General features: G+C 38.9%; 1 protein-coding gene across 2 annotated transcripts in view; it reads left to right on the top strand.

Moving 5' to 3' along the window:
* The first annotated feature begins 3005 nt into the window (after positions 1-3005).
* Positions 3006-16295, top strand: part of Bves (blood vessel epicardial substance) — a 35008-nt gene continuing 21718 nt past the window's right edge. The window contains exons 1-6 of one of the 2 annotated variants that reach the window (XM_048815631.1): positions 3006-3230; positions 4318-4408; positions 6651-6887; positions 9440-9564; positions 12347-12534; positions 13260-13368. In XM_048815631.1, coding sequence (XP_048671588.1) covers positions 3039-3230; positions 4318-4408; positions 6651-6887; positions 9440-9564; positions 12347-12534; positions 13260-13368 — 942 coding nt within the window. In that variant the 5' untranslated portion in view covers positions 3006-3038. The remainder of the gene's footprint in view (positions 3231-4317; positions 4409-6650; positions 6888-9439; positions 9565-12346; positions 12535-13259; positions 13369-16295) is intronic. The other variant, XM_015499692.2, reaches the window with a different exon arrangement.

Genomic DNA, 16295 nt, shown 5'->3' with positions numbered 1-16295 from the left:
AAAAAAAAAAAAAAAAAAAAAAGAGAGAGAGAGAGAGAGAGAGAGAGAGAGAGAAATAAAGGTAGAAATAACTGTCTATGCCAATCCAAACTATACTGGCCAGAGTTTTTACAAAATAGACAGGCTGCCCTATATTGTGTTCTTTATGCATCTTGCTCTTTTCATTGTACACATCTGTGTGAGACACCTCCTTGCTTCATATAATTCTCAAGTAATGCTCAGATCCTTTCAAGTTGGCCTTTCTAAGGCTAGCAGGAGGAGACCAGGGAGGCAAACCCAGGGTTTTTTGTCCAGAATTTTTATTTTGAATTTATATTACAGATTTGGTATTCATGCATCTATGATAAGTAATTAAAACACGATAAGATACTTGTTATAAATTATGGTTTTAGTCCTAAAAGAGGGTGTGAGCCAGCTTTCCATTACAGTAAAAAAAATACATGAGACAAATCAACTTTAGAAGTGAAAAGGTTTGTTTGGGTTCATAGTTTAAAGGGGTTTCACTCCCTAGTAGTTGGCCCAGATACTGTGGGACCTGTGGTGAGAAGCAGCACATCATGGCATAACTGTGAGTTGGAAGCAGCTGCTCACCTCATGGTAGGTGGGAAGCTAAAGAGAGAGGGGCGGGGCAGAGTTGTGGCTCAGTGGTAGAGTGCTTGCCGGGCATGCATGAGGCACTGGATTTGATCCCGGCACCACATAAAAAATAAAATAAACAAAATAAAGGTATTTAAAAAAAGAAGTGTCGGGTTGGGGTTGTGGCTCAGTGGTAGAGCGCTTGCCTAGCATGCGTGAGGCACTAGGTTTGATCCTCAGCACCACATAAAAATAAAATAAAGGTACTGTATCCACCTCCAACTAAAAACTAAATGTTAAAAAAAAAGTTTAAAAAAGTGTCTTGTTTAAAAAAAGAAGAAAGAAAGAGGGAGGAGGGGGTCTCAATATCCTCTTCAAAGGTATACCCCCAAAGACCTAGCTTCCTCCAACCATACCTATCTCTTCTAAAGATTCTACTATAGGCTGGAGACCAAGTCTTTGACACAGAAGCCTTTGAGGGACATTTCAGATCCAAACTATGACAAATGAGTTACAGAAAGAGGATAAGTTTGTTTCAAAACTTCCCTTTCATCAAAAGCCTACCAACCAAGAAAAGCCTGGGACCAGACGGATTCTCAGCCAAATTCTACAAGACCTTCAGAGAAGAATGAATACCAATACTCCTCAAATTATTCCATGAAATAGGAAAGGAGGGAACCCTTCCAAACTCATTCTATAAATCTAGTTTCACCCTAATGCCAAAACAAGACAAAGACAAGGAAAGAAAACTTCAAATTCCCTGATGAACATAGACCAAATAATATACTAAACAGTGTATGAGCTTGCCATCACTGTTACAAAATACCTGAGAAAATCAGCTTAAAAGGATGAAATGTTTATTTTGACTCACAGTTTCAGAGGTTTCAGTTCATGGCCACTTGACCAGGTTGCTTACCTTTCTGTGGCCATACAGTACATAAAGGTGGGAGCAGGAGGAGGAGGTGAGGAGGGAAGCTTCTTACTATATAGCAACCCTAGCAGCCCACAAGGAAAGGGTCCTAATAGCTCCTTCAAGGGCATGCCAGTTTTTGGACAGCGACTATGGTAACTTCCTTCCACTAGGCCACACCACCTCCTAATAGTGTCACAGGCAGGGAACCAAGCCTTCAACATAGGGGCTTTTGGGGGTTCTCCAGATCCAAATTATCCCACACAGTAAGCTAGTACTAGGGACAGAATTCAAACCTTGTTGGTACCACAGTCCATATTCATGAAGGCCAGGCTGCATGCCTCTTTGCTAGAGACTTGGCCAGTGTCTTCCAGAACACACTCTCTCTCTCTCTCTCTCTCTCTCTCTCTTTTGAGAGAGAGAGAGAGAGAGAGAGAGAGAATTTTAATATTTATTTTTCAGTTTTCGGCGGACACAACATCTTTGTTTGTATGTGGTGCTGAGGATCGAACCTGGGCCGCACGCATGCCAGGCGAGCGTGCTACTGCTTGAGCCACATCCCCAGCCCCCAGAACTCTCTTTACAATGTACACATAGTGGTCTTTTTTATACTTGGATCAACTATATTTGGCACGCATGAATGACCCCATATTCCAATAACTGGGGAAAATTCTATAATATAATGGGACACTTCTGGTGGAAACTGGATCCCTGTCTCACAGTTCTCATTTGTCCTACAACTCTTCCCAACCAATGTCAACTCTTCATTTCTGTAATTTTCCCTGCATTTCTTACCTAATATTGTTGTCCAGTAAACAGTCAAGATGGATTGGAGCATAATTTCATATCTTACTTTTCAATTATTGGTCCCAAATCTATGTGGCAAAAATGCAAGGTGGGGCTTTGCCCACAACCAAGGGCCCTGCAGCACCACGGGAAGGCCAATTTCGGATAAGAACCCTTCTTGGAAAAAGAAAAAATAATAATAAAAAAATAAGGTGGCATGTGTCAAAAGTCTGTGTTGTGTGGCTTCTAGAGCGACACCAGCAGGGCGGGGCACTCGCTGGAAGGTGGTGTCCTGCGTCTTTGTGAAATCAATGTCCAGCCTCCACCGCCAGACTCCGAAGCTCAGTTGCACACACATGGGGACATTCCCTGCTTGTGGGCGAGTGTCCTAGAAAAGAGTTATGTGAGTGGGTCGTTCAACTTTTGGGGAAAATGAAGAACCAGTTTTCCTATCTTGTCCCTAGTTCTCCAATTATCCTCATGGGGATGGGAGACCAAGACCCCTGGCCCAAAAAGGCCGTCTGCCACCATTCATGCCCAAACAAGGGCAGAATTCAGAAGTAGAAAGGAAGTGAGGAAGAAACAAGCGGGCGTTTCAAACTGATAGCACGTGTGTGCAGAAAGGCCGCGGAGCTGGTGCTGGAGCTGGAACAGCCGCGCTGGGAGTCCGGGTCGCGCGCTGTGCTCCGCCTGCCTGGGGAGAGCCGGCGGCCGGCGCGTGCGCGGTGCGGCCCCAGCCCCGGACGCCGCCGCAGCCGTCGCCGCGATGCCTATTTTAGTCAAAGCCGCGGCAGGCGCTGGGACCTGCCCGGGGCGACCCAGTCTCCGAAACCGCCTGCGGGCCGAGGCTCCTGCTTTGGGCGCCAGTCGAGCCGCTGCGTCGCTGTTCCGCTGCCCTGCCTTTCCATCGCCAAACTTTGGCCAGCGACGCCCGGGCTCCGTGCCGGGGACAAACCAGGTAAGGAGCCGGAGGGAGGCACAGCTGCCGCCGGCTCTCCCTGGGTGCCGCTCTTTTGCAGCCCTGAGCTCCGGGAGCTAAATCGGGAAGCGAAAGTTGTACCCAGCTCCGCTGAGAGCAACTTTGTTGGCCTCCGGGGCAGCTGCCAGTGTTTAGCGCCCCGGCCAACAAGAGCGCCGCCCTCTGCCCTGATCGCTGTCCGTGCGCTCGCGGCGCTCCCTGTCCTTGGAGGCCACCCATCTGCTCTGGTTTGGGCATCGCGACCACAGACCCTTGGATGTCAGCTGCCAAAGCTCGGGTCAGACAGTGCCCGCGTCCCCAGGCGCTTGACCCACCGGGTGCCGGCTCCCGCGCTCTGCAGCGGGCAAATCCTTTGGCGAGCTCGGAGTCTCTCTCCCTGGGGATCCCGGGGCTCCCGGTCCCTGAGCGCTCCACGGCTGCCCCGACCGCGGAGACTGCGTGCAGTCAGGTGCAGGGTGTCGCCCATCCCGGGTCCGCGGTAGAAGTGCGAGGTGGGGCACCGTGCTAGCACCGCACTTCTCGCGGCACAGGATCGTTTAGTCCCGGAGATCAATTGACCCCGACCTTTCTTTAAAGACCAAGGTGAGCTGGGCCTCAGGACAGCAAACGACTCGGTCCTCGCCACGTACTCAGCTTAGTTCCCGAGCCTTTGGGAATTGGGTTGTTGGCCAGACAAGTCTCAGAAACTGCCTGCTTTGGAGCATGAACAACTGCGTAAAGACTCTCAGCCATAATGCTATTTGCCATTCCGGAGATGTTTGAAGATTCAGTTAGAATAACAAAATTAATTAAGTCTATTAGCAAGGTTTTACTCCGTGCTGTTTATCTTAATTTTTGTAGTTTGGTTAAGGTTTAACATTAGCTTCACCATTTAGCTATTTAGCCTTGCCAATACCTACTTGAAAAACAAGTTATATAGGATTTTACTAGAACAGGTAATTTAAGGAATTAGACTTTGAGGATCTGACGAGAAAAAGATAACTCTTCTTGATTTAGTCAAAATTAATATGAAAGTTTACCAATTTACCAGTCTAACCTTCCTCACACCCATTCATTCTCTGTTTAGGGGCAGTTCAACATAAGACATTTAAGTCCACTCAGTAGTAATCAACATAAGCTGAAACCCATAAGATCCCATCAATATTTAATGACAAGTGGTAAGTGGCATTTCACAATAGATATATATATATATTATATCTATATATCTAGCTGTATCTGCATATCTTTAATAAGGTGTGGTGCACCAAAATATGTTTTAGGATGATCCTAAATTTTTAAATTTGCCGTTGATATTTTTTGGTTCCTGTGTCCTGGATTGTAGTTTTCCTGGGCCAGAAATTGGGACTTTTAATGCCACTTTAAGAACTTTCAAATGCCTAAAATTGAATCACAGTGGACTTAGTAGGCAAAATTAGTATAATGGAGTGGCTGCAAGGGGGAATGTGATTAAGTCGTTACATAAACCATAGACCTTTAAAACTTGAAGGAATTTCAAAGACCATCTAGTCCAGCTGCCTCTATTCCAAGGCAGAAACAGACTGAGGAACAGCAGTAACTTTGCCTGGCTTATGTGGCTCCCTGGTGGCTTGTGCAGAAGCTGACTGTCAGCCTAGGAAAGCTAGGCACTCTCTTGTCTTCACCAGTGAAAAGTGATTTCTAAAAGTATGTGTCATGTTTATATCCCTTCCATGTGGCTTTCATCTCTGTCTCAGTGGCATTCTTTATAGAGGCTAAGCCTTGTCATGGATGAATAAGCATTACCTCTTCTTCATAGAAGACATAGAATAGTTGGAACAAATGGGACAATGGAGATGCAAATATGTTCTAGAGTACCATAGAAATGTTACTTGTTATTTATTTGTGTAATGCTAGGGGACTTGACTTTAGCTTATGAGTAGTAAGGGGACACTTAATATCATCCACTCTCCTGCAGAAATTATGAGATGAATTTTGATTTAGCTCCCAAAAGCAAACTTGGTATAGAGTAATTAAAATAATGATTTCTCTCCATCCCAATAGGCTTTTTATTCATTTAGACATTTCAAAAGTAGTTGAATTTTTGTTTTTTTCCTTTCGCAGCAAAACAACATTTAAGACAATTATTACTATTTGTGAGCTATTTCAGAATTACACGAAGAGATCTTTAATTTGACTATCATTTCATTGACAGTTTATAAATTTGTATGTTTCATGTATGTGTGTATTTTGTCATCTTAAGAAATGTCAAATTCTTTCACGTTTGTCTGTTAATATCCTTTCAAAATACCCAACCTATTTCAATTATTTTACCACCTAAAATATTTAATATGTTAAAAAAAATTAATGGAAAATTAATGTTAATTGTGTGGCATTATTTTGAAAAAAAGTATATATTTCTAAATTAGATTTAAAGGTATTCTGGGTTCCCACTTGTCATTCTTTCCCTTATCAGATTAATTCATGTGTTCCATAAACCTATATAGTTTTGGTCAAGGACCAAATTTGTATAATTAATAATAAAGTTTAAGGACCAGACATCAAAGATAGGTAATATAGTCAGGAAAGAGTGCTATTTTGTATTAAGTTTTATATAAGCAGGCATAAAATATATGTTCCTTGAAATGTATTTAAATGAATCTTAATATTAGTCAAATATATATTCATGACCCTCCTGCATATAAATAAATTGTAAGTTTACAACTTTTAAATTTGTGAAATGCCATCAACTAGAATTATTATTTCTTTATGTATTATATCTTTATATATATAAATAATGTATCTGATAATATTATATGCATATATAATTACTTAGTATGAATATAATGTTATATAATGATTTAATGATGTTATAAAAATAGAGCATTCAAATATCCCAAGCCTTCTAAATAGTCTAAGATTCCAAATAGCAAATTTGGGGGTATCAGTTATCTTTGAAAGTATTCAAAAAATCAGTTTTCCAGTTATTTTTCCTGTGTTTAGATTTAGTATCATCATTGTGAATATGATGAAACACTATATTGAATAAATTTGGAACTGCTGTGGTTTATGAACATTGGTGATTTTCTTTTAGACTTGTTAATTCCCTTCACTCCTCCCCATCAAGTACATATATATACATACAAATACATAAAATATGCACATACTCATCGAAATACATGGAGAACAGTTGTGCACTATGTGTAGTGTTTTATATATTTCATTTAATTTGAGCATAAAACAAATGAGGTTTTATTAACATCATTTAACAGATAAGCAAAGAGGTATAGTTAATATGTGAGTCTATCTAATTCTTAAGCACTGAAACAGACTATTTACCAACATTCAATTCACAGAAATAATTTTGGCATAGCCCCTCTCACAGGGGTGATGTGATATAGTTGCTACTTTTATGATTTTCCTTTTGTTTATTTGTTTTTACAGGAATTTTCAACATGAATTTTACAGAGTCCAGCCCTCTGGCAGAATCAACTGCAATAGGTTTTACACCTGGGTTAGAAAGTCTCACACCTGTGCCTTCCAATGAGACCACTTGTGAAAACTGGAGAGAGATACATCATCTAGTTTTTCATGTGGCAAATATTTGTTTTGCAGTTGGTTTGGTTATTCCAACTACTCTTCACCTTCATATGATATTTCTTAGAGGGATGTTAACTATAGGTGAGCTGCCTAACAGATTTTATATAAATGGGCTTGACCAGGGCTTCAGAGTATTCCTTGTGAGGTCTATAGCATACCCCAAACTCTAAATCTTTATCATCGAATCAGTTGTGTATCAGGTAACTTAGAACATAGGCCTTCACATACTGTATCTCCCTTTTTAATTTGAATGACTATTGTGTTTTCATATATTTAGATTTTCCAGATATCAGAAAATCCGTGCATATGCAAAAGTGTACACAATTGTGTGATTCTTATCTTATTTCCACTGCTTGCTAACTGTGTAATTTGGGCAAATAGTTTAGTTTTTCTGTCACCTCAGTTTCCTTACATGTCAAGGGTTAAAAATAAAACTACCTCCTGGGTTGTTTTAGAGAGTTAAATGAGGTGTGTCTGTGAGATAGATATTTGCCTTACCATAGTACCTGGCACATAGTAGGTACTATACAATCTCAATCATTATTATTTGAAAAGATATTTGCTATGGCCAGTAAAGCAACATTGGGAATAAAAACAATTACCCACATATAATAGTTCCAAGTAAAACTTGATATTGACATTCACAACTATATATGATATAGATAGGTAGGTAGATAGGTAGGAAGATTGATTTGGTCTAGTAACCTTGATGAAACAGGTTGATTCACATCAAAATATTGAAACAATTGAGTCTATTATTTTAGCCAGTAATTCTTGAAAAATTATTCTCTATGAAATTATTTCTGATTATCCATTTATTCAGGTTTTTTTTTATATTTATTTTTCAGTTGGACACAATATCTTTATTTATTTATTTTTATGTGGTGCTGAGGATCGAACCCAGGGCCTCACATGTGCTAGGTGAGCGCTCTACTGCTGAGCCACAACCCCAGCCCATCAGGTGTATTTTTGACACCTGTAATGTGTCCGATCAAGATTGAGGAAGGCAATCTCCATCCTTCTAAAGACTGTCATGGGGACCAGGAGAAAAACGATGGGCAGTCACACTATGGAGGGTCGGAGTCTGTGACGCAGGTGTTTTCCCAGTGCCTGGGTGAGGGGGAGTGTGGGGAAGGTGTCAGCATTAGTAGGAGGTTGGAGCAAGTTCCCACTGAAGGGGTCACATGACAGCTGGTTTTTAAGATGAGCAGGACTTCTCTGAGAGTACAGGGTCCCTATTAAGGGGCACAGAAGAGAGGAAAGGAATTTCAGCATATCAGGGTGAATAAGGAGTAGCTCTTGTCCCTGAAGTATATGAGAAATGACAAGAGGAGGCTGGAAGGGTAGCTAGAAAGTAGCTTGAGTGTCTTCTACGGCTGTGTGATTCAGACAAGGTAGAAATAGTAGCAAAAGGAGCAGGATGTTAGGTGGAAAATGAAAAAGAAAAACCCACAATTTTTTTTTAAATCCAATTATGAATTTTAAAATCAGAGTTTAGAGATGGAATGGACCAAAGGGATCATCTAGTCCAATACTTTATAAAGAGATAAGTGAAGACACAGACAGTAAAGTGATAGGCTTTATTCAGATGCTCTCAAAAATGAAGTTAAAAATTGATGAAGTTAAAAATTGCAAATAAATGACTTTTTAATGTCCACGCTTAGCTTTTGTGTGCACATATTGATATATTTGTCTCTTAGTGATCATTTCATACTAGATTTAAAATATTCACTCTCCCACCATAAAATTGAAAGAAACTGAGGATATTTTATATAAGAAACAAGAATTGATGAGAAAACATGGGAAGATTCCAGCAGTTGAATAGATAATTGCTGAGGTCAATTCAGATGACTAAGACATTTTGTAAAACACTTGGGTTCCCCAGTAATCACAAAAATACAAAATAAAATATTTAATTCCTCACTATTAAGAATTTTCAAATTTTATAATATTAACAACTTGATACTGACATTCCCAACTAGTAGGTTCATTCCCTAGATTCACCTTCCACTAATTAATCACAAGCATGAAGTTGTCTACTAATTAATCACAACTTTATACTGGCATTCCCAACTAGTAGGTTTATAAATTTGTACAAATGTTTTGAAAAACAGTTCTTCAATATTATCCAAAGCTAAGCAGTTCATTCCTAATCACAAATAAAAGATATGGTTTTATATATAAAGTTGCTTTTGCTACTTATCAAAAATTATAACCCCCAAAATATCTGTCAATAGGGAAATGGTTAAATAAATTGTGTTTTAATCAGTTACAGTCATTAAAAACTACACTTACAAAGAGTTTTAAAGATGGGAAAATCATTATAATAAGTTTTAAAAATAGGTTTTAAAATTGCTCAAAAAAAAATTATCTGTACCATAGGTTTTCCATCAGGTAGAACTACATGAATGTTTTAAGGCAGTATTAAATATCAGCTGTGATTTTCTTTAAGTTGTAGAATTATGAACTTTGTCCCCTTTTAACAAATATTTTTTTAATAGAAAACCCAAAGGAAACTTAATTCAGCATAAATACTTCTGAAATGTGTTCGTTTATATAGAGAGGGTAAATTTGTCAAGCCACTTGCGGAAGTCATTCTAGATATCTAATATGCTAACTTTGTTGTTCAACAGGTTGCACCCTTTATATCGTCTGGGCCACTCTCTACCGATGTGCCTTGGATATAATGATCTGGAACTCTGTGTTCTTGGGTGTCAACATTTTGCATCTTTCATATCTTTTATACAAGAAAAGACCGGTAATTACTAAAATTATCTAAAAGGAAATATTTTAAAGATAAAAGCTTTTAAAAGTACTTTCATTCAGACTTGAAAGTGAACATCTAACACATTTATTCCCTTTAATATCATTTCTCTGAAGATTAGACTTTCTGTTTATAAGTAAAACATTCTAGAACTGTGAAATTTGTCCTACAAATGAGTTTTTAAAACTTTTTAAATCATTAAAACATGAATAATATTCTCTTTTTTTAAATCTATTACTTGATTATATCTTTATCTATTGGTGCTCAAATGTCACTTGGGAATATCTTTGCCTATTTCTAAAATGGCTAACTAATAACCATTAGTGATAATTTCATATTAGATCTAAAATATTTATGGCAACTTCCATAAATCTACTAATGATTTCCTGAGTTCATACTTTTTTTAAAAAAATTTTTAGTATTTATTTTTTAGTTGTAGTTGAACACAATACCTTTATTTTATTTATTTATTTTTATATGGTGCTGAGGATCGAACCCAGGACCTTGCACGTGCAAGGCGAACGTTGGACTGCTGAGCCACAACCCCAGCCCAATGAGTTTATACTATTTTCTTAGTGTAATGGTTATGTATTTTTTTCATATGCCCAAATTGTTCATTTTGGGTGAATAGTTGCCAAAACACCCCTATTTAACTGTTTATTTTCAATTCTGATTTATCTTGTGTTTCCTTGGTCATACCCAGAACAAAAATAGAATAGGAAAACAGCAGGGCTCCTAGAAACTACTTGAGGATGATTCCTGACTGTCCTAAGCACAAACATTCAGTGAAGGATGTAGCTCTTGCTCTAATCTTATGTCCAAGTTCAGACCTGCTCGTAGAGAGCTGCTAGGAAACACAGTGATTTACAGGAAGCCACAATTTGAATGATACATTAGATGTATACAGTAGGCATTCCACTTTGTAACCTCCTCAAACATAGTAACTCAGTTTGTTACTTTACTGTATTACTCAGTTTTCTCTAGGTCATGCTGGCTAATAAGAAACCTGAAAATCTCAGTGATGTATAATAGCCATGGGCTTTTTTCCTCATTCATCTAATGTGTTGACTCGCAGCGGTGTGCAGCTGTGATTCTGTCTCATTATCATATTCATTTCAGGGTCTCTGAAGGAGCAGGTTCTGTTTGGGCCATGCATTCTCATGGCAGAGGGAAAAGTTCAAGAAAATGAAAAAGAAAATATCCATTGTTTCTTATAATGTTTGCTCAGAAGAGACACATGTCACTTCTGCTCATATTTCATTAGCCAAAGCAAATGACATGGCCAAGCTTGACAATGAGTGGGTGCAGTAAGGGCAAGTATAACCCTTTTATAGGGGTTGGGAACAATAATATAATCTAACACACTTAACTGTTGTAGCTTGTTTCTGTCAAGCATGATTGGCACACAGTAGGTGCTCGGAAAAAACTTGATGAGTGGATGCTTTCAAAGAGGAGCAGAATTAAGAGGGCTTCGTAAAGAAATCTGGTTATGAGCTGAGACTTGTAGGATAAGTAGATTATGAGTATGTGCCCCTAGACTTCAGATCTGACTGTGCCATATTGGAGAAAGTGCATGCTAGAAGAAAGACGTGTGCAAATAGACTTAGATGCTCATTACTAGAGCTCTGGAGTTGGGGGATGTAAGTGATTGTAACAATGAGGATAACAGTTCCTGAAAACCAGAACTTTTTGGAACCCCAAAATACAAGGTTCAGGAGTTGCTGATGTGATTGAAGCACCAAAAAGGTAAAGTACTTCACATCTGTGCTTTTGTTTCTTCTTGGGCTATCAGCCTATATTCTGAAAAATATAAATTCTGGTTCTTCATCAAAATGAAACAGAGGACAAGTAAGATCACTGCAAATGTTGGAGCAATGACAGGTTGGAGCAGCTCTTGTGATCTGGTCTGTAAGCTTCCAAGTGCATCTGCCAGAGCTTTAACTGGGACAGAGTTCATTCACAGAGCAGTGCAGCTTTCCATCCACCCAATTAGTGTGGCTTCCAGAGACATTGCTGGGCCCAGAGATGGGGCAGGACCTGGGCCTGGGAGAATCTGAAAACAGGCGATCAAGCTGTTTTGCTTTTCTCTTCCTCCAGTAGCCAGCCTTATTCACCAGTGGGCTTTCTTCATTCTGCAGAGTTCATTTTAGTTTAGGATGAGATCCCTGCACTGAAACTGAAACCCTTTTTTCCCCTTCAGTTTGCTCGAGAAGACATAAATGTGAAGCAGTGATTGCAGTTGTAGATGTTTATTTTCCTATATTGGTACATTAAGTAATCGTTACAAGGTGATTAAATGCTTAGAGTATCTGACTATTATTTTTGTCAATTTGTTTTCACATTGATTCTTATTTTTATGTAATGTATTTTCTTGCTATAATATTTAAAAGTTAATGTAATTTCTTTTGGTGAGACAAAGGTTTTGTGTTATTTGTAGAATGTTCTGGGGTTGGGAGGGTGCATGTCCTGATAATATTCAGAACCTTAACAGCTGCATCAAGGTCCATAAAAAGAGGTGTGATCAATACTGTCAGTCTTCCCCTTGTGCTCTCAGAGTTGTGTTTACTGCAAAAGTGCTGTTTTATTTTACTTTATTTTAGCACATAAAGTATAAACTCGCATCACTACTTACTCTCTAAGACTCCATTGACCTACATGCAGAAGAGTGATGGTGTTTACTGCAGATTTGTTTATTTTCCAACCACATTTAGACCACAGAAGTGAGTGTTTGGGGGTTGTTGCTTTAGTGCAGCATCTGGTCATTGCTCCATTTCAGGTCAAGATTGAAAGGGAACTCACTGGCATCTACCGGCGATTATTTGAACCACTCCATGTGCCTCCAGATTTGTTCAGAAGATTGACTGGACAGTTTTGCATGATCCAAACCTTGAAAAAGGGGCAGACTTATGCCGCAGAGGATAAAACCTCAGTTGATGACCGACTGAGTATTCTCCTGAAGGGAAAGTAAGTGCTGTATGGAAGCAGGAATTCTTAACTTGCCTTGAAACCTTTCCATGGCCCTTAGCAAGGAAAGGAGTAGAAGGACATATTGCCAACTAATGCAGGAAGCAGTCTCAGAGTATGGTGTTGATGCAATTTTGTTTTACAAGTCAACTCTGGTACTCAGTGGAGCACCATGTTAAGGCTAGGTAGACTTTACTACTCTAAATCTTGTAGATGTCAAAGTTTTCAATTGCAGACATTTTTAACTATTTTCAAATTTTGCTAAGTTAATGAGTCAAAATCAAAATAGGTTTAAATTTGGCTCTAACATTTAAAAAGCTTATATGTGCTATAGAGGTGATTTGCTTATTTTTGAATATCACAAAAATATATCTTCCAGGGATGTCAGTCTTCTGGGGAAAGAGCCAGTTTGTGTCATACAGGTGTAATTATTAATAGCATCCCTTTTCCTCTTAAAAGTCTCCCAGTTTGAGTAACAAATTACATAGTCACTCCAGCCGTAAGCGCAATGATAACCTGTTTAATAATGAAAGCTAGTTTTTTTTTTCCTTCCATTATTTTTTAAATGATGGTGTGCCTCAGGAAGAGCTTTTAATCATGTCTATCATCTGTGGAATCTTTAAAACTTTTGCACAAAATATAATCCTATAAACGTATGGTAATTTGAAGGATTGTCATGTTATTTTGTGAAATATATGTATATTAACATTGATTTCTGTTATCAGAATGAAGGTCTCCTATCGAGGACATTTTCTGCATAACATTTACCCCTGTGCCTTTATAGATTCTCCTGAATTTAGATCAACTCAGATGCACAAAGGTGAAAAATTCCAGGTATGTTTGGCATGGTTTTTAAAAAGATAAACACTAATTCATATATCATCAAAATCTAATGAATATTAATAGAAAAGTGACCATGATTTATTTTTTTTAAAAAAGAGATCATCACATAGCATATATAGTATAATCCCATCTTTTTAAAAAAAGGTTTAAAATATTGTGTGTATATGTACAAATAGAGGGCTAAAAAGATATACAGTGTTAGTCATGGTGTTAACACTGTTGTTTCTGTGTTGTGAGTTTACTTGCTTTTTAAGTATTTTTCCTTTTTGCTTATTTGAATTTCTATAGTTTTCCTATAGAAAACATTGAATATTTTTATTATAGGAAAATGTGAGTTGTAGATAATTGGTGTTCCTGAAGCATGTAATTGATTACTTTTATTAGGGAAAAATGGAAAACCAGTTTTGCCCTAGAGAATTTATTTGTTGATACTTGTGGGGAAAAAAAAACAACTAATCACTACCCTTTTATACTCAATGAATATGTTTAAAGGCAAAGAATAAAATCCTTCACAGTAGCAACAATTTGAACATGGCCTGTTCAGTGTCATTCCTTCTGTGTGTATGTGTGTTTCATTGCTCCCTTTCATGACCCTTTGTTCTGATTTGTTTCTGTAAGTGCCCAGCCCTCCTATTGTATTTTTTGTTGGTAGGAAAATAACCAAGAACATGGTTGAGGATGTCCTTTAGTCTCAGCCTTAGGAAAAACAGTAGTAAGAAATACCTTGAGAATAGGATTGCTTGTGAACGAGATGATACAAATATTCAGGTGGGAAGTGGAATTGAAGGGCATGTTCTAAGGGAGAAGAAATGGCAGTATTTCTTGATGGCAAGATCTTAGAGTCTTGTTTTGAGATGCCACAGAGTGAAGATAAAAGAGGAAATTTGGAGGTATATACTTTAGTTTATTTCATTTATAATGACTTCAGCCCTTCCCTACTCCCATCTGGCCTAAGTAATCACACAGCTTGTTAAATTTAGGTGCATGTACTAGGAGGTCTCATTTAAGTTTCCCAGCTGTGTGTGTCAGTGTTCCCATGCTAACTCCACTTAAGATACAGAAAGAGAATGCTGGTGCTGTATCCTGGCCCCTCTGGTTGACGCTATCACTCTTGTTATTGTGGGGATCAGCTGTGGGCTGAGATTTATGTTCTTATTATATCTTTAATCACCACCATCTGCATACTGGAGCAGGGCCACTTCTTTCTCCTCTCCTTTCCTCTGTCTTCCTTATAGCTGCTTTTTTCAAAACACAATATTTATCTCCTGCATTTGTTTTTGTATATAGTTGCAGGTGGTTTTATATGATAACCCAGTCTCATCCTGAGGAGACTGGGATTGAGGACTGAACCTTTGTTTCCAGAAGCAACTGGTGCCTGAGAGGCCAGGCATACAAATATTATCACCGTTTTTTCCACTGGATTTCAAATTATATTATAAGTGAGTTAAAAAGAAAGAAAGAAAGAGAAAAAGAAAACTCATTTCTACTTATAGCTGTAATTTTCTTTCTTCTTGGGGACTAGGGTTGGATTTTGGGAGTTGAGAATTATTCCTGAAAACTAATATGGAGAGTCTAAGAACATGACCAAAATTGAGATACAGTAGCTTGAGGAAAGACACTGATTTGTCCTTGGCTAATCCCAGTCAGCTTTTCTCTGCATAGAACCTGGGTGGCATTTCATGATTGGCCAATGGGTAAAAATTACTCTAGTATCAACCAGCCTATGCCTGTACCGTCAGAGCCAACTCCATCAACTCTGGGAGAGATGACGCTTTGATTGTTTATAAATGTTCCTATTGACAGATACTCAAGAGTAAGAATTAACTGGTGCACATTTGTGTAGGAGTACTCTATATATGGCTCTTACTGAAGCAAGTTTACAAATGGAAAATACTATGTGCTTCCAGGGTCAACTTCTTACTCCCTGTGCCAATCACAGAGGACACTGGAAGTGGTCACTGGTCAAACTTCTTTCCCCATATGCTTTTTACCTCTAAACTCATCTCCTTCCCTAACTCTATTTAGGGAGTTTTCTAAAAAGGAGCTTCAGGGGCTGGGGCTGTTTCTCAGTGGTTAGCGTACTTGCCTGGCATGTGTGAGGCCCTGGGTTCGATCCTCAGCACCACATAAAAATAAATAAATAAAGTTATTGTGTCCAACTACAACTAAAAAAAATAGACATTTTTATTAAAAAAGGAGCTTCATCCTTTGAATTTTTGTATCTTTAAATTCATTCTGTGGCCAGAGTGCTGATGAATTATATAATAGGACAAAAAGGAGAAAAGAAAAGGCAAGTCCCTAAGCAGCACAGAGTATTGCTCAGGTAAATGTGTAGTAATTATAATGACAATACACATGGTGAAGGGGGTGAGCAAACAGACTCTGAACTTGCAATTCATTCTCCCTAGGTACTGGTAGGTACATACAGATCAAAGCTGCCACTTAAATTTGTTGATAGAATCTTGAGTATCACAGCCATGTATCGGTGGTACATGCCTGTAATCCCAGTAGCTCAGGAGGTTGCAGCAAGAGGATCGTGAGTTCAAAGCCAGCCTCAGCAACTTAGCAAGGTGCTAAGCAACTCAGTGAGACCCTGTCTCTAAATAAAATGCAAAATAGGACTGTGGATGTGGCTTGGTGGTAGAGTATCCCTGGGTTCAGTCCGAAGAAGAAGAAGAAGAAGGAGGAGGGGGAGGGGGAGGAGGAAGGAGGAAGGAAGAGGAGGAGGAGGAGGAAGGAAGAGGAGGAGGAGGAGGAGGAAGGAGGAGGAGGAGGAGGAGGAGGAGGAGGAGGAGGAGGAGGAAGGAGAAGAGAGGAGAGGAGAGGAGAAGAAGAGAGAGGAGAGAGAGAGAGAGAGAGAGAGAGAGAGAGAGAGAGAGAGAGAGAGAGAGAGAGATAGAGAGAGAAGAGAGATGAAG

This window comes from Marmota marmota, unplaced genomic scaffold (genome assembly GCF_001458135.2).
Source record: "Marmota marmota marmota unplaced genomic scaffold, marMar, whole genome shotgun sequence".
In the NCBI taxonomy this organism is placed as follows: Eukaryota; Metazoa; Chordata; class Mammalia; order Rodentia; family Sciuridae; genus Marmota; species Marmota marmota.
This window is presented reverse-complemented; position numbering and strand designations above follow the sequence as displayed.